Raw genomic sequence first — 25,356 nt, forward strand, 5'->3', positions numbered from 1 at the left:
AAATCCGACCTTGTCAGCTCATTCTTTCCGGGGCTCATTGCTCCGTCGATCATTGTTGGAGAGAATTAAAAAAAAGAAAACTTTAAAAGTTCTTTCACAATGGCTTCATTGGTCTTTTGTAGAGGGTTCCAAGATATATTTAATTTTTCATTCACTTCATCATCCGCCTATCACCTTGATTTTACTTCATCTCTCATTCTCACATTCTCGTTTCTCTTCTGACATATATATATATATATATATATATATATATATATATATATATATATATATATATATATATATATATATATATATATATATATATATATATATATGCATCAAACTAATAAGTGTGTGTGTGTGTGTGTGTGTCAGTCAGTGTGCCTCCTCCATAACTCCGAAACTATAAAATCTAGCAGCCTGAAACTTTGCGTGAATACTAACAAAACTCCAAGGAAGTGCATGCGTAAAAATTGGGTGTTTGCGTTAATTAAAACACCTCTTTTGAAGGTAATTAACGGCCTTATTTAATTATATCCTTTATCAGGCGCATCTGCAGTCACTGCTCTCTGTGGTATATAAAGGCGTTTCCTGGGTAACCTCGCTGGGGTCTGAAGCCGCCATGTTTTTTGGCCTGCTCAACCATGCCTTGACTTGGAACAGGCCGCAATGATTTCTGAATGATTGTTTTTTTTTTCCGCTTTCCTCTCATCATATCCAATGCCTGTTCATCATAGCTACGAATCGCTGGGTACATTGCAATGCTTGTAGACGCCCGGAGACGTTAGCGTTTGTTGCTTTACTTCATTTCCAAACACGCGATCATCAAAGGGCAGAGGAGTTCCTTCTGAGCCAAAAGCCATCCATTTCTAGTGCCCAACTGTGTCTGTCCTTCGGCAGTTGGGTTACTTTTTATGGAGGTTCGTGGCAGGATTTGCACTCTGGCCCCCATAAAACACTTCATTCCGCAAAACCTACAAATGTAAAGAAAACTGAAAACCCACTCCCTGGAAGTACCCTGGGTCAGATTGTGGTTGTGTGTGGCAGAGTGATGCTGAGGTGTCATCCACCAGACAGTGGTCTCCTTGGGTTAACCTGAAGAGTTGTGGAGTGTCTTCAAGACCACCATCATTGATGTTGCCAGTGGATGTCTTGGAACTCACCGTAGGGTGAGGAAGAATTTTTTTCTCTCAAGGGACACTGGATACCATTGACCAAAGTCGGAGGGCCAGGCTGAATGACAGAGCTAAACTGTTCAGGGAGTTGAGGCGTAAAACTATACATGCACTAAGGGTGGACAAGGAGGCCCATGTGCAAGAAATCTTAGGGGGTAGAGCATCACCTGTGGTCAAGTGATTCTCATCCCGCTTACAGGGGAATTCACACATTGTGTTCCTCCAAGCCCATCCCTCAGTGTACTGCAGTTAGAGAGTAGGGTGGGGGCTCTTGACAGAGGAGTCTGAAGTTGGTTGGTTACTTTGAGCGGCTGGATAGGGCTGATCCACCAATTGTTCAGTTGGATATCAAGAATGTTACGATCCCGATTTCTGACCCTCCAATCAACTGTGATCCACCTTCATTTGTGGAAACACAGGCAGCGGTGAACCGGTTGAAATTGTGTAAAGCTCCTGGGATCTGTGGCACCCATGCTGAACTTCTCAAGACTGGTGGAAATGCTGAATTGATGTCATTACATGCAGTTCTGTGCTTTGACTGTAACACAGGCATCATCCCAACAGACTGGAAGAGGGGCCTTGTTGTCCCTCTCTGGAAAGGGAAGGGTGATCGCCAGGACTGCAACAACTACTGAGGGGTGACGCTACTCTCGGTGCCAGGCAACGTCTTTGCTCGGATAATTCTTGATAGGGTTCGCCACCATCTGCTTGAGCACCAGCGTCCAGAGCAGTCAGTCAGGCTTTACACCAAGGAGGTCAACGATTGACCGTATCCTTGCTCTTCGGGTCCTCACTGAATGCTGACGAGAGTTTCAGCAGGGGCTGCTTGCAGCCAATGTTGATCTCTGTAAAGCGTTTAATTCAGTGAATCGGGATGCCCTCTGGAGGATTCTTGGTCTTTGTAGGGTGCCACCAAAACTGATCAATCTAATGTCTGAACTCTACTCCGGTACTGAGAGCGCTGTGAGATTTTATGGTTCCATCTGTGACTTATTTCCAGTTGTGACTGGAGTTTGTCAGGGGTGTGTACTGCCCCCCACACTTTTAAGCACTTGTATGGACTGGATTCTGGGGAGTATGTCAGAGAGATCAAGCTGCGGTGCATCGTTTGGGAATGTCAAAATCTCTGACATTGATTTCACAGATGATGCAGTCATCTTTGGGGAGACTATGGGTATCCTTTTGGGGGTCCTCGAGGTGCTGAATGAGGAGTCGGAGCTGCTGGGATTACGGGTTTTCTGGGTCAAAACTAAGATCCAGGTTTTCACTGACATCTTGGATACTGCTGACTTGTCTGTCCCCTTTTTGAGGCAAGGATGTTGAAGTCACGGAGAGATTCACTTACCTTGGCAGTGATATTCATATTCATGTGTCTGCTGGCTGTGAGCTTGAGGTCAATCGATGTCTGGGTCGGACCTGGGGAGTCATGGATTCACTGGATCATGGAGTGTGGTACTGCGGGTACCTTTGCGGGTGGACGAAAGTCCGAGTCTTCAGGTCCTTGGTGCTTCCAGTCTTGCTCTATGGATGCGCGACATGGACTCTGACCAAGCATCTGAGACGGAGACTTAATTCCTTTGGTGCCAGGTCTCTTTGGAGAATCCTTGGCTATCGCTGATCGGACTTTGTGTCCAACGAGCGGTTGGTGAGAGAAACTCAAATGAGATTTGTTACCTGCATAGTCCATGAGCGTCAGCTGCGGCTGTATGGACATGTGGCTCATTTTCCTGATGGTGATCTTGCTCACCAGATTCTCTCAGGGAGGGAGTTTCGTGAGTGGGAGGCCAATGGGCGGACTACGTTTCTAATGGTTGCAGCAGGTTGATCGGCATCTCAAGGAGATGGGGATGGGCCGGACATCTGCCTGGGGGATGGCCAGACGGAGGCCCCTGGAGTACCTGCGGAAAGTGGGCGCAGCGACGCGCTGTTCTGGCACGTGCTCCCATACCTGACCTGAATGGTGAAGAATCACTTAAAAAAATTAAATATATTTCATATCAGGATGCAGATCCAAATCTTCACCAAAATCGAATCGATTAGTCCTTGTTACACACCGAATGTGTCCACCAAGTTTAATTCGCATCTGTCCACATCTTTTTGAGATATCCTGCACACAAAAAAAAACAGACAGACAGACAAAAAGGAGTCAAAACATAACCTCCTCCACCTTCGATGGTGGAGGTAACAAGGTGCCACCAGGTTTTAGAGGAGGTAGACAAGTTTGTCAGTTCATTCTTGAGGTTGGACAGATGTTGTTTTCTGTCTCCCCTGAGAGTAGACAAACACTTGTTGCGGACTTTGTGGAATGATCTGAGATTGCCTTCGGTCAGATTAGCTTTCCAGGAAGAAAAGCAAGTTGTTTCAGAGCATCAACCTCACCACTGGCTTCAGTTTACTGTGGGTGGGAAGAAAGGGAGGATAATTGATGATGAGATGGGATGAGACAGAGGCCGGGAGGCGACGAGGGATCCGCTAGGATCGAAGCGCTGGATACGATGCTTTTCATTCTGACCGATCCACCGCCGAAGATTCATTGCCAAGACGTATTGGTTCACATACAATTGTTCCTCTACCTGGCAAGATTTTTCCTATTGTGTATTTTGCCAACTGGCACTCCTCACAGGACTACCATTTGAAAAATAAAACCGAAATCAAAAATCGGCTCGAGTAAAATTTTCTAAATATCTCGAAGTGTTTAATTCCGAAGTCTCATTTCTCCACATTCAAAACTGTAGGACAAGTATTGAAAATAGTGAACGTAGGTCGAGAAAAAAGTATTTTTTCGAATTTTGCGTATTTCAGCCCCGACACCCTTGGTGATCGAATCTGGAAAAATGCTGCGGTTCAATTTTGTAGAAGTTATTAAACTCTATCCATACACCGAATTTGAACATTCCGCCGTCGACGGTTTCCAATGTCAAGGTCACTTAACATATTCCCTGGTTCACCACCTTTCCGCATTCGGAGGGCTGCCATTCGGAAACTATGAAAGATAGAGGAACGTTATGCTGTCGCAATAACTCAATGGGGATGCATAGAATAGGCAGGAGTTGGTCCGGTCACTCTACCTATCATAGAAGCCGCGCTACGTCAGTTACCGTTTGGGTTCTTAAAACGCGGTTTTTCGGCTGCTGCATAGCAACCGGTGGTTGCTTAGGCCTAAGTCACATTTGCTCTACGGCGAGGATACGGTGGCCGTACCCCCCCTTGAATTGACAGAAATGTGCGGCGGCCGCAGAGTTTCTGAGGTGGCCTCAGGGTGGCCCTATGCCGTATGGCTATCTTTTACAGGCTGTAGGGGTCGGCGTGGAATTATAACGCGGAGTTATAACTTTTTTCATTTATAGGTTGGCCGAAGCAATTTGACAAGCCATAGCCGTGATGTAGATGTGTTCCACGTCGACTGTTCGTAGGGCGTACGGTGGGCTTGCGTTATTCTTGCGGCTGCCGTAGGCTCTTATCAATGAAAAATGAATTTTGCCAACCCCCAAAAAATTACGGCGGCCGCACTATTTCCACGGTCACCGTACGGTGGCTTTGCGGTCTGTGTGACTACCAGCGGGCAACGCAGGGTCGACGCATGGTTCCCCTACACCCGCCGTGCGTCCTACGTACGGTCTCCGTGGCAGTCTGCGTCGACCGTGCGCTACCGCTAGAGATTGGAGTATAGGTGTTTGTCGCCAGTGTTGGGCACAAAAGCGATAATCCAATAACAGATAATTATCGAAGTTTACTTTTTTATCAGACTATTATTGGAAGTTAACTACCATTTATCGTTATTGGACCAGTTAACTTCTGATGACTCTATTTTTTTTTTAGTTCAATAATGTCTGTGATTTTTTTTTTTGTCCGCCATCATTTTTATCGTTTCCGGGTCGCATTTCGCCGTTTCCGGGTCGCATGTTCTTTTGTGTTTGTAAGGTCGTGCGTCTCATTTTTTTAATTAACGGTGCCTTCCTGTTTGTGTGCACAGCATTCCGCGGACCTATTCCCGTTGCTCATTCGGAAAGAAATGGACATTAATTTGTTCGTTGGATTCACATTGTGTCCTTGACCCATCCCGTTAACCTCCCAGTGCATTTTGGACTCCGTCCGGTTAAACGTGCTGTTTGTGCTGTGTGTGTCGCCTTGCGGGCACCTTGAGGCTACCTTGCATCTGCCTTGAAAATTCTCTGGCCGCCGCAGGGACGCCCTAAGCTCACCGTGCGACATCAAATCAAAGACCGTACGGCACCCCCACGTTTTGGGTCTCCACAATTTCTAAATACCCCGTGCGGCTCCTCGAAAAATAAAAACACATGTGACTGCTACATTGTGTGACCGTGGAAATACTGCGGCCGCCCTATAATTGCTAGTGGCCGTAGATTTTGTAGACCCTAAGGCCGCCGAGTCAAATGTGACTTAGGCCTCAGCAACGCAACTCAAACGCGCACACTCCCAGCCCATATGTCACCTGTTCGCCAAGTTTCATCGAAATCGGTTTGCTGGTTTGTGCTGTGGAGCCTCGCGTTGCAGACACACACACACACACACACACACACACACACACACACACACACACACACACACACACACACACACACACACACACACACCCACACACACACACACGGATGGAAAACCCGACAATAACGATATCTGGCAAATCCCGATAGAGATATACATATAGATATATAGAGATTCTGTGGAAGAATTCCCAGGCTGAGTTAACATCAGTGGCAGTAGATATGGGAGACCAGTCTTGAGGAGTGAGATGGCTGCTTGCGGTCTCTGCCAATGTGCCAGAGTGAATGTTTCACTATTTATCAGTTAACAACCGAATTTGGTTGAATTGCCTGTAACAGCCTTGTATTTTCGAAATTTCTGTCGCACGTAACTTCCGATGAGAACACATTGAAGGGAGTTAGACAAGAAGTGGGCGCAGTACTTGGAGATTGAATATCTTCATTAAAATAAGGCAGATACCAGCACGTGAAGTTATTTTTTTTAATTATTATTATTATTATTTTTTTTGTATGGAGAGTCGACCCTTGTGGAAGAGCTTGAACACTGATCGGATCAGGATACAACAGAACACAAGGAACAGTCGTAAAAGGGAGGGTGGGACACCAACAGCAGGGTGGATTTATCTCTTTAAAATTGTTTTAAAAGTTTGAGTTGCTGGTGCTGTATGTTTAGTTTAGTGTCGATCTATTTTTTTTTTTTTTGAATGTTCCAAAGTTAATTCAAGGAGACGATATTCCCTAATGTTGGTGGAAATTTGACTGAAAGGGTGGATCGAAAATCTTCTCAAGCACAGGAAAAGGGAGATGTGGGACTGTGCAGGATTGATGGAGCGGAACTCGTAGTACCAGAATAATCTTTTGTGGAATAAACAATTTTCTTATACATCAATTTTTCACAATTAAACTTATTGAAAATGATATAAACTGTCTCTCCGTTTTTGTCTTCACCAAACGCGCACTTTTTTATTTTTATTTTACAGGATCCAAGGCTCGTAGTGGAGCACACGCACACGCGCGCACACACACACACATACACACACACACACACACACACACACACACACACACACACACACACGGACATACAGATGAATACACAAGACACAACACAGTACCACTGTATTAGACGAGTCAAGCACAGCGACTGAACTTGGGGGCATTGCCGTTACTTCCCAGTGTACTCTGGGTACCAGCGTCGTCACGACAACGGTGCCGCCTTTCTTGCTGCACTCGGTGGGGCACTTCCTCAGGAGGAATTTCCTCCTCCCCCGGAATGCCAACCTATGCGGATTGTCGATGATTTTATCCTATTAAGTGCACGTACTATTTTCAAAGTCTTTGTGATGACTTGGCCGGTGTTCAAACCACCGACCTCCCAGACCGGAGTGGACGCTCGAGCCACTCACCCCCCCTCCCACGGAAATTTCCTATATGTATCCCCCGGGGAAATTAGACAGGTAAATCATCCCTAAATCTTGACTTACAAAGTAGGTTCCAAACAGGGGATATTACATCCACTAAATTCTTTACAAACCAAGAAACTTTACAAACACAAAATTAACTGTCATGGATTTTTATTTGTTATATCGGTTTAGGATCCGAAACGTGATGGGTACTGGATCCAAACTGGAAGGACCCTTTCGGCCCCCCCCCATAACTCCAGGCCCGTACATGCTGATATGTTTCGGATGCTTTCTCTCTTGCTTTTTTGCTAGTTGGTTGTTGTACACATCATCTGCCATGTCGTGCATGTGTTATGTTCTGCTTTTTCAGTAAGAACACGTGCAGGCTGGGTGAGAAACTTTATCCTTTCCTTTATCCCCAATGTCTTAAGTTGTGTTACCTTTTTATCTGGGGAGGAGATAAAGCCAATAAAATGGGGGAGACGGATCCAGGGGAGAGTTATACGTACAAGATTTTATTTGAGGGGTTTATTCATTTGATCACTTCGGAGATCCATGTATACATCGTGTGTGCAGGTTAAGAGGGTGTTGGATGTGGGTGGAAGGGGTGGAATGAAAACAGACTCTTGGTGGAGGGGTTGAGTGGAGGTAAAAGAGAAAAAGGAAATATTCAGGAAAGTGAAACATTTTGATTTTTTTTCTTCATCTATTTGGGGGAGGTAGGGATAGCACCTCCGAGTAGTCAGCAGGGTAGCTTAGAGGCATATCAAATAGCCACTTCACATTTTTGCAATTTCTCTTGTCTTGCTACTGCTTTCATATATTTGCGCCTCTTCTTTTTTTTTGTGAACTTACTAAAATATTTTTAAAATTTCATTTCCTGCAGTATCTCAAAGGGATCCATCTTGGTATGAAACGTCCACTGTGGTGTCACATCCCACAGAGGATGATACACCGTTGGCACGACAGTTCAATGCCACACGAGGAAGTCCCGGGTTAAACAGCACAGGTATAAACTCACTCGGAAGGCCATGCACACAGGTGGCAACGAATGGGACGTTGGATCGACATCAACCATCAAGACCCACAAACCGTGCTCATGCCAGCAATTGGGTAGGGCATCTTCTTGTGTTTATTTAGTTAATAAATTGATTACGGTCTTATCTTTAAAGGTCCCATGACACCCAAAAGTACTGAAATTGCATATTGTCGTGATCCTGGCTGTTTAATATCTTCCAGCACGGAATACTGACGTTAATGTCCGAGCTTCAAGCAGTCCATGTGTGGACAAAGAGAACAACAAAACACACCACTGTGTTTCGAATCGGCCTCTAGGGGTAGGCACGATATTTTATTGGCTTGATCTCAAAATTGGCTGGTAACAGAATTGAATACACAGCACAACAACCTGCCAGAACTCTTGGCAACAATTGAGTTCCAAAAACAGGTCGACAACTCACAGCTCCGCTCAACGATATCCAGGAATAACAATCACACTCTTCCGGATTTAACTCATTCCTCTAGACAGAGCTATCAACGATCAGCGTGACGCTGCTGTCGAAAGTCTTCAAAATCACTTGAAATTGCATTTAAACATGCGCGTCTGAGCGCTCGATATATTTTTCCACTCGCGATCTTAGAGCCACATCTGTTGCCAACAATGGCGCCCCGGCTCTCTCACTGCCCCCCCCCCCCACCACGTGCCGACTCACCCACCAATCCCTGGGAGCCTGAAAAGGGTCACGTGATGTTGTGGGCAGGACACTAAATTTGGTGAGAACATGGTTTTTCTCACAGTCCTCCCCACCTAAAGTAAAACCTGTCGGACAGACGGCATTTTGAAACCAGTTATTGTACTAGTTACAAATCACAGGGCAATATGATGGCGGTGATCGTTAACATTCTTGTACAATAAACAATGTTCATCCACAACACAATATTAAACACACTACACCACGTTAATATCTACCCCACCTTATTTACCCATCGCCTGCACCACAATGGAGAGACAAAGGGAGCTAAACTCAAGTTGGGGAAAGCGTTTACAGGAGGGAAAATGAACCGAGGAGCAAGGCTCCTTCGGGAGGAACAAAGGGGCCCCAAACCGGTATCCCCTCTCCGCCTGTGGGCTTAACTTAACTTTGGTGCTCCTTGTCTACTAGATGGCGACTAAGGAGGTCAACTAGTCTGTTCTCCACTCCTTTCATGTGTTTGACTGTGAGGTCGTATTCTGAGAGGAGAAGCGCCCAGCGCAGAATACGCTGGTTGGAAATTTTGGCTTGGCTGAGCCAACCGAGCGGGTGGTGGTCGCTGTAGATGGTGATGGATCCATGGCCAATGTTGACAGCGAATACCTGGTTTGCCGCCATGATAGCGAGGAGCTCCTTCTCCACGGTAATGTAGTTCCGCTCCCTGAGCAACAGCTTGCGAGAGTAGTAGATGACGGGTTTTGCAACATCATCCTCGTTTTGTGTGAGCACGGCTGAAATCCCGAGATCAGATGCATCGGTGAAAATTTGGAATGGCAAGGAGAAATCAGGGGCCCTTAGAACCAGTCGGCTGGCAAGGCTTCCCTTCAGCGCATCGAACGCCGCATCACACTCTGAGGTCCACAGAAGAGATATGGATCCTTTCTTATGCCACGGAGAAGGTTGCTCAAGGGAGCAGCGATTTCTGTGAACCGCCGGTAGAAACCGGTAACTCCCAAGAATCGTCTGAGAGCCTTTTTGGTGGCGGGCGGCGGAAAATCCACTCGGGCCTCCACTTTGGCTTTGACCGGAGCCAATTGCCCACTACCCACTTCATAACCGAGGTACTTCACTCGGCCTCGCCCCACATGGCATTTGGCGGCGTTGAGAGTCACGTTATGCTCCAATAGTCGTGAAAAGATGGCCTGGAGGCGCTTAACGTGGTCTTCCCACGTATGGGAGAACACCGCGATGTCATCGATGTAGGCCACAGCGAATTCTTCGAGCCCAGCGAGAATCCGGTTAATGGCTCGCTGGAAGGTGGCCGGGCCGCCCCTGACTCCAAATGGCATAACCGTGAACTCCAAGTGGCCAAAAGACGTGCAGAAGGCACTGACCTCACGCGCCCGATTGGTGAGCTGGATCTGCCAGTAGCTTTTCATGGCATTAAGGACAGAGATGAACCTCGCGGTCCCTAGACGATCAACCAGGTCGTCAAGACGGGGTAGCAGGTACGAATCCCCTTTTGATACGCTGTTGAGGCGATTGTAATCGGCACAAGGCCGCCAAGTGGCGTCTGCCTTCTTGACTAAAATGAGCGGAGAGGCACACTCGCTGTTGCTGTGTCAACAGACACCCAAATCCAACATCTTGGAGACTTCTTGTCTCATGACGTAAGTTTTCTCTGGGGACACACGGTAGAATGATTGGCATATGGGCGGGTGGTCACCGGTGTCGATGTTATGGAGAACACCTCTCATGGTTCCAATCCCGCCGGAGAACAGACTAGGATAGCCCTGAAACAGCACCTGCATATCCCTTTTCTGTGGTTAGTCAAAGGCTCCAACTGCGGCAACGAATCTTTCGTGGGTCTTTGATCCACCCAATATTGGGTTGGGTCATAGGACACCTCGAGGGGAGTTGGAGTGATATACTCCGGGAGGCATCCTGCTTTGCCTCAGTCACCTAGGAGATCGCTGCCATGCTCCGCGGCACCTATTAGAGCGACCGTGTGCAGTCGCCCCGCCCACGGCTTCAACGTGTTGACATGGGTGATCCGTTTTTTTTTATCCGCTTGTCTGGCATGTCCACCACGTAAGTATGGCTCCCAACTTTCTCATGGATGAGATAAGGCCCCTGATAAGAGGTTACCATGGGCCTTCCGGCATGTGGCAGATGGACCAAAACTGGATCACCAGCTGTGAAACTCACCGCCTTCGCCTTCTTGTCGTAAATGAGCTTCCGCTCTACGGTTTGATCCGTCAGGCTGATACTGGCCACTTTTAAGGCATCGTGTATCCTCGAGCAAGTCTCGTGGATGTGGTCCGGTATGGAACGTTCTGTGGATGGCGGGGATTCTACCCAATGTTCAAACAGGAGGTGCAAGGGCCCTCTGGGCTCTCTACCATACAGCATGAAAAAGGGAGTATACCCGGTACTCCGATGCGGAGCACTCCAGTGCGCGAACAAGAGCCAGGGAATCACCTGATCCCACTGACCACCAACTTGATCAGTAACCGCCTTGATCATCGTTTTGAACGTCCCAATGAACCGCTCACAGGTACTGTTGCATTCAGGATGGTACGGACTGGTGGTCAGGTGCTGAACACCTAGCTCAGACAGGAATCCTTCGAATACTTCCGACAAGAACACACTGCCTCGATCCGTAAGGAACTTAGTCGGAAGCCCATGCTGACTGAACATATCCTTGAGAGACTCTATGGCATGGGTGGAGTCAGCTTGCTCCAGGGAATAAGCCTCTGCATACTTGGTAGCCTGACGCATGACCGTGAGCAAATAGTGTTTCCCGGAACTGGTTTTGGGCAATGGTCCTACAAAATCCGCAGCAACAAACTGGAAAGGCTGACTGATCACGGGGAGGGGCTTTAGGGGTGCCTTGAAAACCTTCACTCCCTTTCCGAGTCGTTGACAAATGGGACAGCTAGCGTAATAGCGCTTGATGTCTCGCGACATGGCGGGCCATATGAACTGATCCTTGACCTTGGCGAAGGTCTTGGCCGCTCTGACATGACCCAAGGAAATATTGTCATGGGCCAATTGCATGTCTGACTGAAGATGCCTCCCCGGTACAACAACTCGATGTCATACCTTCCACGTCTTGGTGGAGGACATGTTCTTGGGGGAATATTTATACATCAGCACACCTGCACCATTCACATAGTAGCCTGTTCGTCCAGGCTCAGAGTCTTCTGTCATTTCCCAGAGGGTGGCAAGGGTGGGATCGAAGTGCTGATCCTCCACTAGACTGGTTACCGCAGACAATGCGGAGTGACCTCAGGCACAGAACTGGGGTTGCTAACTGTCTCGGATGACTGATCCTCCTCACCAAATTCGCCGACCGGCGAACAAGTAGCTGGGGTCCCCATGTCACAGATGGGAACGGTCCCTGAGGAGCTCGGCTCCTGAGGTTGGCCTGCCTGGGGGCACGGGTGGACTTCAGTCGAAGCAACGTCACCATCGGAGGCTGGAGTCGAGGCGCAAGGCTCCTCGGGCCAGAGTGAAGATATGTCTGACTCTGCCACTCTCTCTGCCTGTTTGCTCTGGGATCTAGTGACCACCCCACAGGTCAGAGTCAATAACTCCTCCATGGCCATGGCATCATTGCCAATCAGGAAGGATACCCCCGGTACAGGGTAGTAGGGTACCACCGCACAGGTCATCTGACCCATAAAAATGTCACTCCGGACCTCGATGAGAGCAAGGGGATACCAGCCAGGAACCTGGTTAATGCCCCGAGGACAATATACTTGCCGGTATAATGCATCTGAGAGACCGGAACTACCGCCGCCCGGAGAACACAGTGTCGCTCCAGTATCCCGAAGGTATTGGGCCTTAAACTTCACCACCGAATCAGGGCCACCCACTCAGGCTGTCCCTGAATAATCCTGATACAGAGGATGAATGGAATTAGCCTTGGTGGCAGTGACCTCTGTCAACAATGCCACCGTCATGCGCGAGGGCCCAGTTGATGACCTCCATTGACCTCCCTCCGATTTAACAGCTGGGTTGCCTCAATAGGCCGGACTAGCTGGGTTACAGAAGCAGCGGTCTCCACCGTGCCCCATCCATTTGTAGAAATCACACCAGGGCCGTGCCCTGGCCTGCAGCTTGTGACCACCATCAGTGGAGGGCATGAGGGAACCCTTCCCCTCGATCCAGCAGACGGGGACGGTCTTGACCGCAGAATTCTCCGTCTTACGACGCGACTGCGTGGCTTGCAACATTTTGCACGTCAAAACATGTTTATCAATAAGCTTGATGCAGTCAGACAAGGAAACAGTGTCTTTATCGACAAGAAACAACGCTAAGTCCGGCGGAAGCTGTTGATCGATACGGTAACGCACCAGGAGTTCCACACCCGCTGGAGGTAACTCAATGCTGCTCCCCTCGAACCATCTCTGCAGCTGTTCCAACAAGACCCGCGAATGTTCCTCATAAGTTTGACTGGACTGACGAGTCAAACTGAAAAATTATGCCTATAAATACACGCGGACACCGCATAGGCGTTCAAAATCTCGGCCTTCAACTTCCGGTATTCGTTTACGTTCTCAGTTGCCATCCTCGCATATACCTCCTTCGCCTTTTCAGATAGATGGCTAACAAGATAGTCGACCCACAAGCTCTCATCAATGCCACCGGAAGTCAACAACTTCTCCACCATCTCCAGATACGTTTCTGGCTTCGTGTCTCCCGTCCAGTCCGGAAAACGAACGTGAACAATTTCCGGGACTGGCGCAGCAGATGCATCTGCCCGCTGTTGTTCAGTCAACATTCGCCACTCATGCTCTCTGACGCGTTCAGCCTCTGCCGCTGCTCTTTCAGCTATCTCTGCGTCATACTCCCTGAGTCGCTCAGCCTCTGCCCTGTCATTCTCCCCAAGTCGCTTAGCCTCTGCCCTGTCATTCTCCCTGTTATACATGTCGAGTTGTTGAACCGGCATCAGCCTGGACCAGAAGGTTGAACGCATGCATTTAGTCATGATGGGATCGCTCACTAACATATTGGGTTCAGTGACCGGGTCAAGGCTGATTGCGTCGCTCACATTGACACCCACGTGACTGTCAACATGATCAGGTTGATCTCTCACTTCTCCAGCCGACATGGTTTGGCTACGAGTTATCATACGACGAGGGCACAAAACACTAAGTCTAAAAGGATGATGGGTCTAAATATTTCAGCAATATCTTTCACCACATGGGACGGGGCAATTCACACAGGGGAGGCAAACAATATTGGGGTGATACACGTAATTTGCACAAAACGCTCTGTTGGGGAAATACGACACGAAATACCCAATATCACCACTGCACATCAAATTGCCAATGAGAAAATGCAACGTACAAATAACTCACGTTTTTTTTTAAATTATTGTTGGCCGATGACTGGCGTAAACACAAGATAGCATCCTATGGTGAGAAAATCCCTCCAAGATGGCGTCTGCTGGTGAGAACGTTCCTTCAAGATGGCGTTTGCTGGTGAGGGAATGATGATCAGATGAAGGAAGATGGTGGCCCACTGTGGAATTTCTGTCTCAGTTCGAATGTCTCTTACTTGAACGATCACGGACGAGGCCCCATTTGTCGCGAACCCGGCTGTTAATATCTTCCAGCACGGAATACTGACGTTATTGTCCGAGCTTCAAGCAGTCCACGTGTGGACAAAGAGAACAACAAAACACACCACTGTGTTTCGAATCGGCCTCTCGGGGTAGGCACGATATTTCATTGGCTCGATCTCAAAATTGGCTGGTAACAGAATTGAATACACAGCACAAAAACCGAGCTGGAACTCTTGGCAACAATAGAGTTCCAAAAACAGGTCGACTATTCACAGCTCCGCTCAACGATATCCGTGAATAACGATCACACTCTTCTGGATTTAACTCGTTCCGTTAGACGGAGCTATCAACGATCAGCGCGACGGTGCTGTCGATCGTCTTTAAAATCACTTGAAATCGCATTAAAACATGCGCGTCGGAGCACTCGATATATTTTTCCACTCGCGATCTTAGAGCCACGTCTATCGCCAACAATGGCGCCGCGGCTCTCTCGCGGCCCACCCACCACGTGCCGACTCACCCACCAATCCCTGGAAGCCTGAAAAAGGTCACGTGACGTTGTGTGCGGGACACTAAATTTGGTGAGAACATGGTTTTTCTCACAATATATATATATATATATATATATATATATATATATATATATATATATATATATATATATATGTATATGTCCTATAGCAGTTTTTCATCGTGATTTCAGATGTGACTGTTTTTTTTCACAATACTCATTCTGTAAAATGTAAAATTAAAAAAAACAAACCTCTTCAGGAATGCTCCTAAAAATTCTGCCGAAATCTACTGAACGACGCGTAACCCGCATGACGTCATCTCCAGAACGACAAAGGCTGCAAGTAAATTACTCGGGTTGGTGGTCTACGTCATTCTATTGGCTTCCTGTGTGTTTCCACATTCGATTGGTCGACTCAATCGCTTCGTTCATTTCTGCTTTAAAAAAATCGAACATTTGGTTTTGAATAATAGATGGCATGGACTTTGATTTGTCTGGTAACTACAGTGAGTGTGAGAGACATGAAGGATTTTGGTCTGAATCAGATGGAGAATTGTTGGATGACGTAGTCGCGGGAGGTAAAGTTCAGGCAGCTGGAAATGAAATACGGCCTTACCAGTTCGAGCCTGAAGCAGGACAAGCAGAGGAAAATGGCGATGAAATCCCCAGAGTTCATGATGATCGGGAGGACATCGAAGGAAGACTTGGCAATAACAACTGGTTGGACTAAATCCTATTCGTAATTGAATAATGTAAATTCCACTTGCATACTGCTCGATATCAGAAATATTTTAGTGAGGTGAGGTGACGTGACCAGCACAGCGCAGCAGACATGTTGCACCACGGCGAATGAATCGCAAGCAAGGCCAGCGCATGTCATCGGCCGTATCTCTCCGCACATAAAACGAAGTAATCTCGCTGTCCGGATACGATGAAAACTTGTGTGCAGAACACACCTTGTAACACAATTGTCTCGAATAGTCCGATAAATCTGACGTTCTGTTGCATTTTTATTTATTTTATTCCTACTGTCGTCATGTAGCACCAGTAGAAAACAATGAAGAAAAGAGAATAATAAAAGAAAGCGACAGCACGTCAGATTTATCGGACGAGTCGGACGGACGACGGATTTATCAGACTAGTCTAGACTCTAGAGATCTCGAGTTGACAAGTAACTTGTATTAGCATGCACACAATGTATAAGTCAATGCGTAAAGAGTCCCGGGGCTATGAGGTCGTGTCATAGGACAGATAAATTTGTCTTTCATAGTTGTGCCAACATATTTTTCCCTGTTCATTTATTACAGCATTTTGGCTAAATCTTAATGAATAGCAAGCCAATGGAAGCAGTACCTTCACTTTAGAATAAACTGATGTATGTCGAGTACAGCCATACCTGGCTTGCATGTCTGTGGAATCGTACCTATCCCAGCAGGCTGGTTTCAACGAACAATTCAATAAGCTGCAAAATGTGGGTGCAGGTTTTTCACATTGTTTGATTTTAAAATTATCTCCTTGCGCCTTGAAATGATGTAATATTAATCTTTAGTATTTTACTTGTATGTCCCTGTAAGTTTCTTTTTTAATGGAAAGGTTCAACAGTCACATTTTATATTTTGTGGACATGGTATAGCCCTTTATTGTGCATACATGTATTGGATTTGTATACGACTATGACAAGGTAGTAAAGGGATAAATAATTGCCTCGTGATTGTTGTGCATACACGGCTCAGAAACAGAATTTCTTTTCCGCGAAACAATCACAGGAATTAACACGATCAGTGAGATAGCGAACACATGTGCACAATGCATTTGTACGTACTTTATACGGGGCACGACATCTAGTCAATCCACTCCGTGCGGTTCTGCATATGACGTGAAAGCTGCGGTTCACTGAAGTCAACTTTTTGAAGGGGCGGGGCATAGCAAGTTGTGAAAAGCACCAGAAATGTTCGAAATATTTGTCTAATTATGCCATTTTTTATTTTAAAAAAGAAACGGGTGATTGCTTCACTAGGAAGGTCAAGTTAATATATAAATAACCAGAAAGTTTTGAGTGTCATGGGACTTTTAAGGTAATTGTTTCTAAGGCCATACGATGCAATATTTTGTTTCTCTGATCATCAAACTAACATTCACCAATTATCTGTATGTGGATATGGCTGAACCTTGTACAATTGAAAACTGCTTGGCCAATTTCTACCAATATTTGCATTTGTGCTCAGGGTACCCAGGGTCATGTCATCACCACAAAGTAAATTGTGGTGCGGAGGTAAATAAATAAATTGTGGTGAATAAAAACCACACCACATCACCACATCATCTTTCCTCCCGCCGCCCAACGAAGGTGCGGAGATGATGCAATTTTTAAGTGTAAGTAATTTAACCACTTACCCCTGCCAGAGATTGGGGAGGGGGAGGGGGCGGAGGGGGAGGAATTGACACCATATTTCACTCCCGAAGGGAGTGTGTATCACTATACGAGTAAATTGTGAACAATTTCATGGTACTGTGATTAAATGATCATTTTCATCTTTCCAAAATCGGTGTGTCTGGTGCTGTGCCTAACTGTTCTGCTGACATTGCGACTACATTTGTGATTTCTGACCTCGTACCGTTTGACCTTGTGCTTGATGCTGCAGGTGGATGCAGTACCTGACTTTGTGAAGTTGGCTAGCTGTCCACCCATTCAAGTTAAGGTTCCTCTCTCACTGGTGAGACACCGTTCAGAATTTCATCGTGTGTTTGCATTGTCCACAGCAAGTAAATTGGGATAAAACCTTGCTTTGGACGACGCATAAACCTAAAAACGAGTTTAAAAGTTTTAACTCTTGAATGACATTTCCAATTTGACATTTGTCTTATTTTCCTTTGACATCTACTTTGCGTATGTGTATTCTTGTTCCGCAGTGACGATTTTGTTCATCTTCTTGGTTTATGTATGATGTAGAAATCTGGTGTCTGGATTGCTGGAAAATTTTGAGCTTTATCCCCAAAAAGGTCCAATTTAAATCTATCTTAATTAACAATTATATAGAGTATCTGAAAAAGATTGGGAATAGGTGGCACCAAAGCATCACTGGTGGAACCAGCATGTTGAAACGAACAGATTTGGACCATTTGTCACACAAAGATCCATCAGAGAAATTACCAGCTTATTGGCTTTAACCAGTAAATGTACATGCACGACCGGTCAAAAGTTTTAGAACACTCCATTTTCCAGTTTTTTTTCTGAAATGTAAGCAGTTCAAGTCCAGTGAATAACCTGAAATGGTACAAAGCTAAGTGGTAAACTGCCAGAGGTTAAAAAAAAGTTTAGGTTACCAAAAACTGAAAAATAATGTAAATTTCAGAGTTGTTAAAAAAAGGCCCTTTTCAGGGAACAAGTAATGGGTTAGCAAATGCAGCTGTTCTACAGCAATGGAAGTAAATTAAGCCTTGAAAGTTGACGCAAACAATTCGAACAGGTGTCCCATTGTTGATTAGTTACAAATCCTCTGTCTATATAAAAGCAGTGTTGGAACAGACGGTGTTGCTACACCCACTGAAGCATTATTTGGACAATATTGCACCGCATGAAATAGGTACATTGCTATCATAATGGCGAGGAAAAGACAATTAACAAAGGAAGACAGACAGACCATTATCTTATCTATGTATTACAAAAACTCTCATCTTGTATGTCCCCGAAACACAGCCAAAACGGTACACGATAGCGCAAACATTTTACGGCCACTTTATTCACCATTCTCCTGCAGTGTGCAGTATCAAGCAATTTAAGTTTGATTAAAATCGGGCAATGAAAAAAATTATTAAAAAAATCAATTCCCGATTCAGTCAAGTACTCTTCGGGAGAATTTGATCAATGCAAACAACCTCAGTGGTATAGTTCGCTGGAGCTATCTTTTATTTATTTATTTTTGAAATTATTTTTTTCATCAACTGCTGTCACAACGGGAACCCAATGGGTTCAGGGGTCATCTAGTAACCCTTAAAAGTGTAGGTCTTTCCTTTCGAGAAATTTCAAATGAAGCCAAGGTGTCAGTGAGTAGAGTTCCCTACACCATCAAATGGCACTTGGAAACTGGAGGAAACTCTAACAGGAAGAGGTCTGGCAGACCCAAAGCCACAACATAATCAGAAGACAAGTTTCTGAGAGTAAACAGCTTGCGTGATCGGTGGCTCAGGCCAGCAGCTTCAAGCACAGCTTAACACTGGTCGAAGTAAGGAAGTCTCAGTTTCTACTGTGAAGAGAAGATTTCAAACTGCAGGTTTGACAGGTCGAGTGGCAGTAAGAAAGCCATTGCTGAGATGGCAAAATAAGAAAAAGAGGCTTGCCTGGGCTATGAAGCACCACCAGTGGACTACTGAAAACTGTAGGAAGGTCTTATGGACCGATGAATCAATATTTGAAATCTTCGGTTCATCATGCAGGGTTTTTGTACACTATTGATTAGGTGAAAGGATGGTTCCTCAGTGTGTGACACCAACTGTCAAACATGGAGGAGGAAGCGTGATGATCTGGGGCATTTTTGCTGGATCCAGAGTTGGTGACTTGCACAGAGTGACTGGCACCCTGAACCAAAAGGGCTACCACAGCATTTTGCAGCACCATGCAGTACCCTCTGGTCTATGCCTAGTTGGTCAGGGGTTCATCCTACAGCAAGATAACGACCCAAAACATACCTCCAGGCTATGTCAGAACTAGCTGAGAAGAAAATAACAAGACGGTAGGCTTCAAATCATGGAATGGCGAGCATGGTCTCCAGACTTAAACCCCATCGAGCTGGTTTGGGATGAACTGGACAGAAGGGTGAAAGCAAAGCAACCTACAAGTACAACACATTTGTGGGAACTTCTGCAACATTGTTGGGAAGAACTTTCCGAACAATATGTGATTTCCATTGTAGAAAGAATACCACGAGCGTGTTCGGCTGTTATGTCTTCAAAACGTGGATACTTTGATGAGTCAAAAATTTAGATTAAATTTTGTTCAACAAAACGATTCCATGATTTCTTTTTTATTTTCAATTGTTTATTTGTTCTTTGCTTTAATTTCAGAGTACATTGAAACATTAAACTGCTTAAATTTCAGTAAAAACTGGAAAAATGGGAGTGTTCTAAAACTTTAGACCGGTAGTGTATAACGACATGAAATTTTTTTTAAAGTTACCTTATTGCCAGACTTGGTATTATTGTGATTAGACTGTCCACTCCAAGTCTGCCAGGTCGGCGGTTCGATTCTGATCCCAGCCAAGTCCTACCAAAGATTAAAAAAAAAATGACATGCAGTTTCCTGGGTTGACGCTATTCATTTAGATGATTGAGCACGAGCAAACCTCATTGGTTGGCATCCAGTGGGTGGAATGTGGCAAGGGGAAGGGGAAGGAGCAGGTGGATTTCTCCTTGATTGCCCCGCTGACTGCAGAGAGAAAAGCAATGTTATAAAACACCATCACCAGCACCCAGACTCGGTGCTCCAGGAAGTTACGTCGCTTCCCCAAAGTCAGCGCGTGTGTGTGTGTGTGTGTGTGTGTGTGTGTGTGTGTGTGTGTGTGTGTGTGTGTGTGTGTGTGTGTGTGTGTGTGTGTGTGTGTGTGTGACTACTTCTCCCATAAGCCATTGAACTTGTACAAAATAATAGAAGAATACAATTATCCACTTCATCCCCTTTTCTTTTTTTGTATACCTTGTGGAGGCTCGTCTGAGAGCTAACACACAACGCACAGCAAGGGGGGCAAGCGACAAGAGGGGCGGGAGTGGGAAGGACAAAACAGTGGGGAACAGAGACATTAGGAGATCTGTGGAAGGGAGAGGGATGGGATGGGGAACACGGGGTATATAACATGGACATTACAGGGACTTTCAGGAAGGAAAGCAGGGAATTTGAAGGTAGGTTTGGGGTGTATTAACGGGGGTAGAAAAGATCGAGGATTTGGATGGGGGACGATAAGAGGTGGTGGTGAACAGCTGTTTTGAAGACCTGGAGGGAAGAATAGGATTGAACAGCGTGAGGGAGTTTATTCCAAAGGTGTGGAGAAAAAAGAGGAATGAAAGAGTGAAGGTGAGTAGTGATTCGTGATTTTGGTAGATTTACCAGAAAGGGGTTGTTGGCGGACCTTGAGTGCCCTGCAGAAATATGGTGGAACAAATTGCAGACACAGCAGTGGGGGGGGGGGGGCGAGACCGGAGAGGAGATTGTAGAAGACAGAAAGACCACCGACCAACTTGCGGTGATTGAGTGAGAGGCCCAAAGACTCAGCCTCATTGTGGGAGATACCAATGATCCGAAATGCCTTGGTTTCTACAGCGTGAAGCCGAGAAAGGTGGGAGGCAGGAGCACAAGCCCAGAGGGGAGAGCAGTACTCCATCAGGCTGCAGACAAAAGCTTTGTAAGTGGTCAGGAGCTAAGGTGGGCCGATGAAGGATTTTGCACGATGGAGGATTCCCAGTTGGCGACTGGCTTTGGAGGCGAGGTTTGAAATGTGGCTTTCCCAGGAAAGGTCATGGCAGATAGTGAGACCCAGAAGCTTGAAATAAAGGACTTCTTCCAGAGGATTGTTGAGAAAGTGGATGGGGGGGTTTTCTAAACGGTCCTTTCAGAGAGACATCGTAAGAGTGTGAGATTTGTCCGGATTGAAAGAAAATATTTCCTTTCAAATACTTAACACAAAACTCCATATTTATGTATTTAATATTTATTTATTTAATGATTTAATATTTACTCAATATTCAGAGCAACAATGTTTATTTAATATTTATTATTCTCATTATTTTTTATTAAATATTTATTTATTTATTTAATATTTACTCAATATACAGAACTCAATACTTTTTTAATATTTATTATTCTCAATATTTATTTATTTCATAATTATTTATTTGTTTATTTAATATTTACTCAATATTCCGAACTCAAAATTTATTTCCTCAATATTTCACACAGAACATGTGAGCTAGAAAAAGACATCAGAGTAATATGCTTATTTTAACCTCATGTAATCTCAAATTTTGTGCAGAATTCAAATAATGTGGTGAAAATGAAATGAACTTTCGGTCACCTCGTTTTTGTGAATTTTATCAAATAATGTGTCGGAGTTTTTGACCCGTCCAGCATTGTATCCCGAGCCATATAAACTGCTTCAATAGCACCGACTGTCTGCGTAGAGCGTGGTTCATAATCTGATTTGTCAAATCCAGTAATCTAAAATGAAAAAAAGTCAAACTCTGACTCCAAAATCAAACCCCGCTCTTGAATCAACAACTTGTCTTCTTTGACACAATGACGCAGACCTCATCGGGATGGATTTCTGGTGAAAGATTTATTGATTTATTTTCATTTTCATATTTCCTATGAACAATATTTGAATTAAAATTTTTTTTTTAATTTGTTTTAATAATGACACAAGGAATCAAATTTAAATAATTTATGTTTTTACTGAACAATGAACATTGTGAAGATGGAATAAAAACTATCTGATTTGATATTCCCACCATACGTACGCTTGAGTTTCCAGTATCCTTTGGACTTTTTAAAATTATTTTTTCGCTGCTTATTCTTAGGTTTATGTTTCTTTCCTACTTTGTATGTTTCTTTATTACTCCACACATGTGGCACAAAGTGCAGTTAAGCAATTCTGTGATCGAGGAACTACTTGGTTTCAATCAAATTTTATCTTTTGAACACTGTAGAACATGAATCGGAACCTGAATCGGAATACTAACTTGTAGTTTAGCAGTACTTTGGCTATGAATTTGGAAACTTGAAAGGGGTCTCATCCTGAGCACACATACACACAGCGAGGTAAAGCAATTACGTCAGTCTGTCTGCCTGTCTGGAATGATTAAAAAATTTTTATTGACTGCCAAATGGGAAACTTACTGTTTTTAAGGACATCGTCAAGGACACAAACAACAGGAACAAATGACCAATTTTGACATCTTAAATATGGTGGTTTAAAAGAGGGTCCATCAACAGTGGTAAACCTCCGATTGAATGTTTTTATTTTATTTTATACAGCCATGAAAAGTTTTTAATTTCAATTGAAATGTATATTTGAACGAACAAATAGAATACAAATTGCCTTGTTTGGCCTTTCCAAAAACCTTCAGTTTGGCAGCACTTGAGCAAAATGTTACATCATTTCGACCAATCAAATTTGCTGCATGCTCTGAGGGTGAAGTAACGGTGAGATTTGAACAAAGTGGCGGCACCAAGCAATGCAATGACAGAGCTAACTTCATCCAAAATATTTTTGTTTAAATACTTCTTTTTCTCAAAGATTATTTCAAAATTGTCAATTTCTTTGAGTCACTGTTGAACTGCTCGATGGACAACGCCTGCTGTTAAGCTGTTAAGCTGTCCGTCTGTACGTCCGTTAACATTTGACTAAAACATCTTCCCCTCACAAACAACCCAACCGATTATGGACCAAATTTGGTATGATGCATCAGGACAAAAAGGTATTATGTGCTCCCCATGTGGATGCACCCCCTATAAAAGGGGTAAATAGGTGGTTTTTTTTCTTGTATTGTTGTTGTTTAGTTTTTCTTGTGTGTTAATTTTTTTTTGTTGTTTTCAATCTTATTTTCCTCTTTATGATTTGACTTATCCAGTAATTTATCTTGTTGATGGTACACGATGTCACATATGCATGCCACTCACCATGCTGTCTTCATTTGCTCGTCTGCTTGTTGTGTTCACAATATGTCTTTCCTAAATTTACTTGATTTACTGTCGGCATAAAATCCTATGGTGTTAAAACGATGAGTGTAACTCTTGTTTTTGTAGAATGCTCCGAAGGAGCATGATGAGAGTATACAGCGGAAGGTCACTGTCGAACTGCTCGATGGACAACGCCTGCTGTTAAGCTGTCACCCTAAGGCCAAGGCCCAAGAGGTCTTCGACGTGGTAGCCGCTCATGCTAATTTGGTCCAGCACTCGCTCTTTGGCTTCACCACATGCAAGGGTGAGCATGCGGCACAGTTTGTGGAATGCTATATACACCACTCCACTTCAGCTTTTTCATTAGTAATAAATTTCAAATGCTCAGGTATATACATATATATATATTTTTTTTTTCACTTGAATTTTCTTTTCCTCTGCAGTCGCAAAGTGAAACATAGGAAGGACTCCCTATGGAGAATATTTTCTTGATAACTCTGGCATTATAGGTCACATGGTATGGCAGCCATATTAGATGAAAGGAAAAAAATTGAGACATCTCTGAAACTGCTCAACGAAAAAAATTGAATCTTGTCATATGTCATCAACTCCCCATGGAGTATATTGGATGATAATGATGACATCATTGGCGAAGCGATATCCAGCTACAATTGATTGATCCTTATTCAAAAAATCTGAAACTTCATATATCTGATCTCATTAAATTTTTGATGTCATCGGTCACGTTGTCTCTTCGCCATATTTGATTGAAAATAAAATGTAAAAAACCTTCTGCACAACCAATTTATAAATTGCTGCAAAACTGTAGATATATGATCAATTAGCCATGGGGGCTGTAGTTTTAAAATTTTCAACGTCGTAGGACACATGGTCTGGCAGGCATATTGGATTTAAACTAACATCTTTTTATAAAACGTTTTCTCTCAAACTGTTTAACCAGTGAATCCAAAACTTGGATTGAAAATATAATCAAACGAACACCAAATACTGCATTGGAGTCATGAGAAGGAACCTGAACAAGTAAAGAGCAAAGACGAAGTCATCAGGAGGAACCATATTGGATTGAAAATATATATAGGTAAAGGATCTTTTCCAGAACCGCTGAACAGATCGATGCGATACTTCATACGTATCATCGAAGACACTTGGAGGTACAAGGGTAATGACGAAAACGTCATCGGTCACATGGTTTTTCAGTCATATTGGCATTAACGAAAACCTAAACAAATTCCTTCTCTTGAAAAGCTTAATCAATCAATGCGAAATTTCAAATATGATTGATTAGCCATGAGGAACATCGTTTGAAAATTTAAACAACATAGATCACATGGTCTGGCAGCCATGTTTAATTCAAGGTAAAACCTTTACAGAACCTTTAAAAAACATCTCTCAAATCACTCAGCCAATGGATCCAAAACTTTAAGTCTCGTAAACTCTCACATATTGCAGGGGTTATGTTCCTGGAAAATGCCGCAATGGTTAAACTGCAAAAGTGACAACCAAGAGCCAATGGGGAAAGGGGGGATTGGTTCCTGAGCTTCAAGAAAATACTCAAGAAGGTCAGTGGCAGCCACAATAAACAAATCACAATTGAAATAAACAATATATATATATATATATATATATATATATATATATATATATATATATGTGTGTATATATGCATATATATATATATATATATATATATATATATGTGTGTATATATGTATATGTATATATATATATATATATATATATATATATATATATATATATATACATACATACATACATATATATTGTTACGAATCTCCGCCCGCCGGCGTGCGGACAGCCGCTTTTCGCC

At 44.2% G+C, this 25,356-nt stretch overlaps 1 protein-coding gene and 1 pseudogene across 5 annotated transcripts in view; one reads left to right on the plus strand and one right to left on the minus strand.

Annotated features, from left to right (window-relative positions):
• Positions 1-25,356, plus strand: part of LOC147027209 (tyrosine-protein phosphatase non-receptor type 13-like) — a 284,017-nt gene that overhangs the window by 83,061 nt on the left and 175,600 nt on the right. For all 5 annotated transcript variants that reach the window (XM_085883442.1, XM_085883444.1, XM_085883445.1 and 2 more), the window contains exons 8-10: positions 7,952-8,178; positions 17,485-17,556; positions 23,634-23,811. In XM_085883442.1, the coding sequence (XP_085739568.1) occupies positions 7,952-8,178; positions 17,485-17,556; positions 23,634-23,811 (477 nt within the window). The remainder of the gene's footprint in view (positions 1-7,951; positions 8,179-17,484; positions 17,557-23,633; positions 23,812-25,356) is intronic.
• Positions 11,856-14,558, minus strand: LOC147027210 (uncharacterized; annotated as a pseudogene).

The sequence above is a fragment of the Eptatretus burgeri genome, chromosome 5, assembly GCF_056783735.1.
Source record: "Eptatretus burgeri isolate ZD-2024b chromosome 5, Ebu_testis_v1, whole genome shotgun sequence".
In the NCBI taxonomy this organism is placed as follows: Eukaryota; Metazoa; Chordata; class Myxini; order Myxiniformes; family Myxinidae; genus Eptatretus; species Eptatretus burgeri.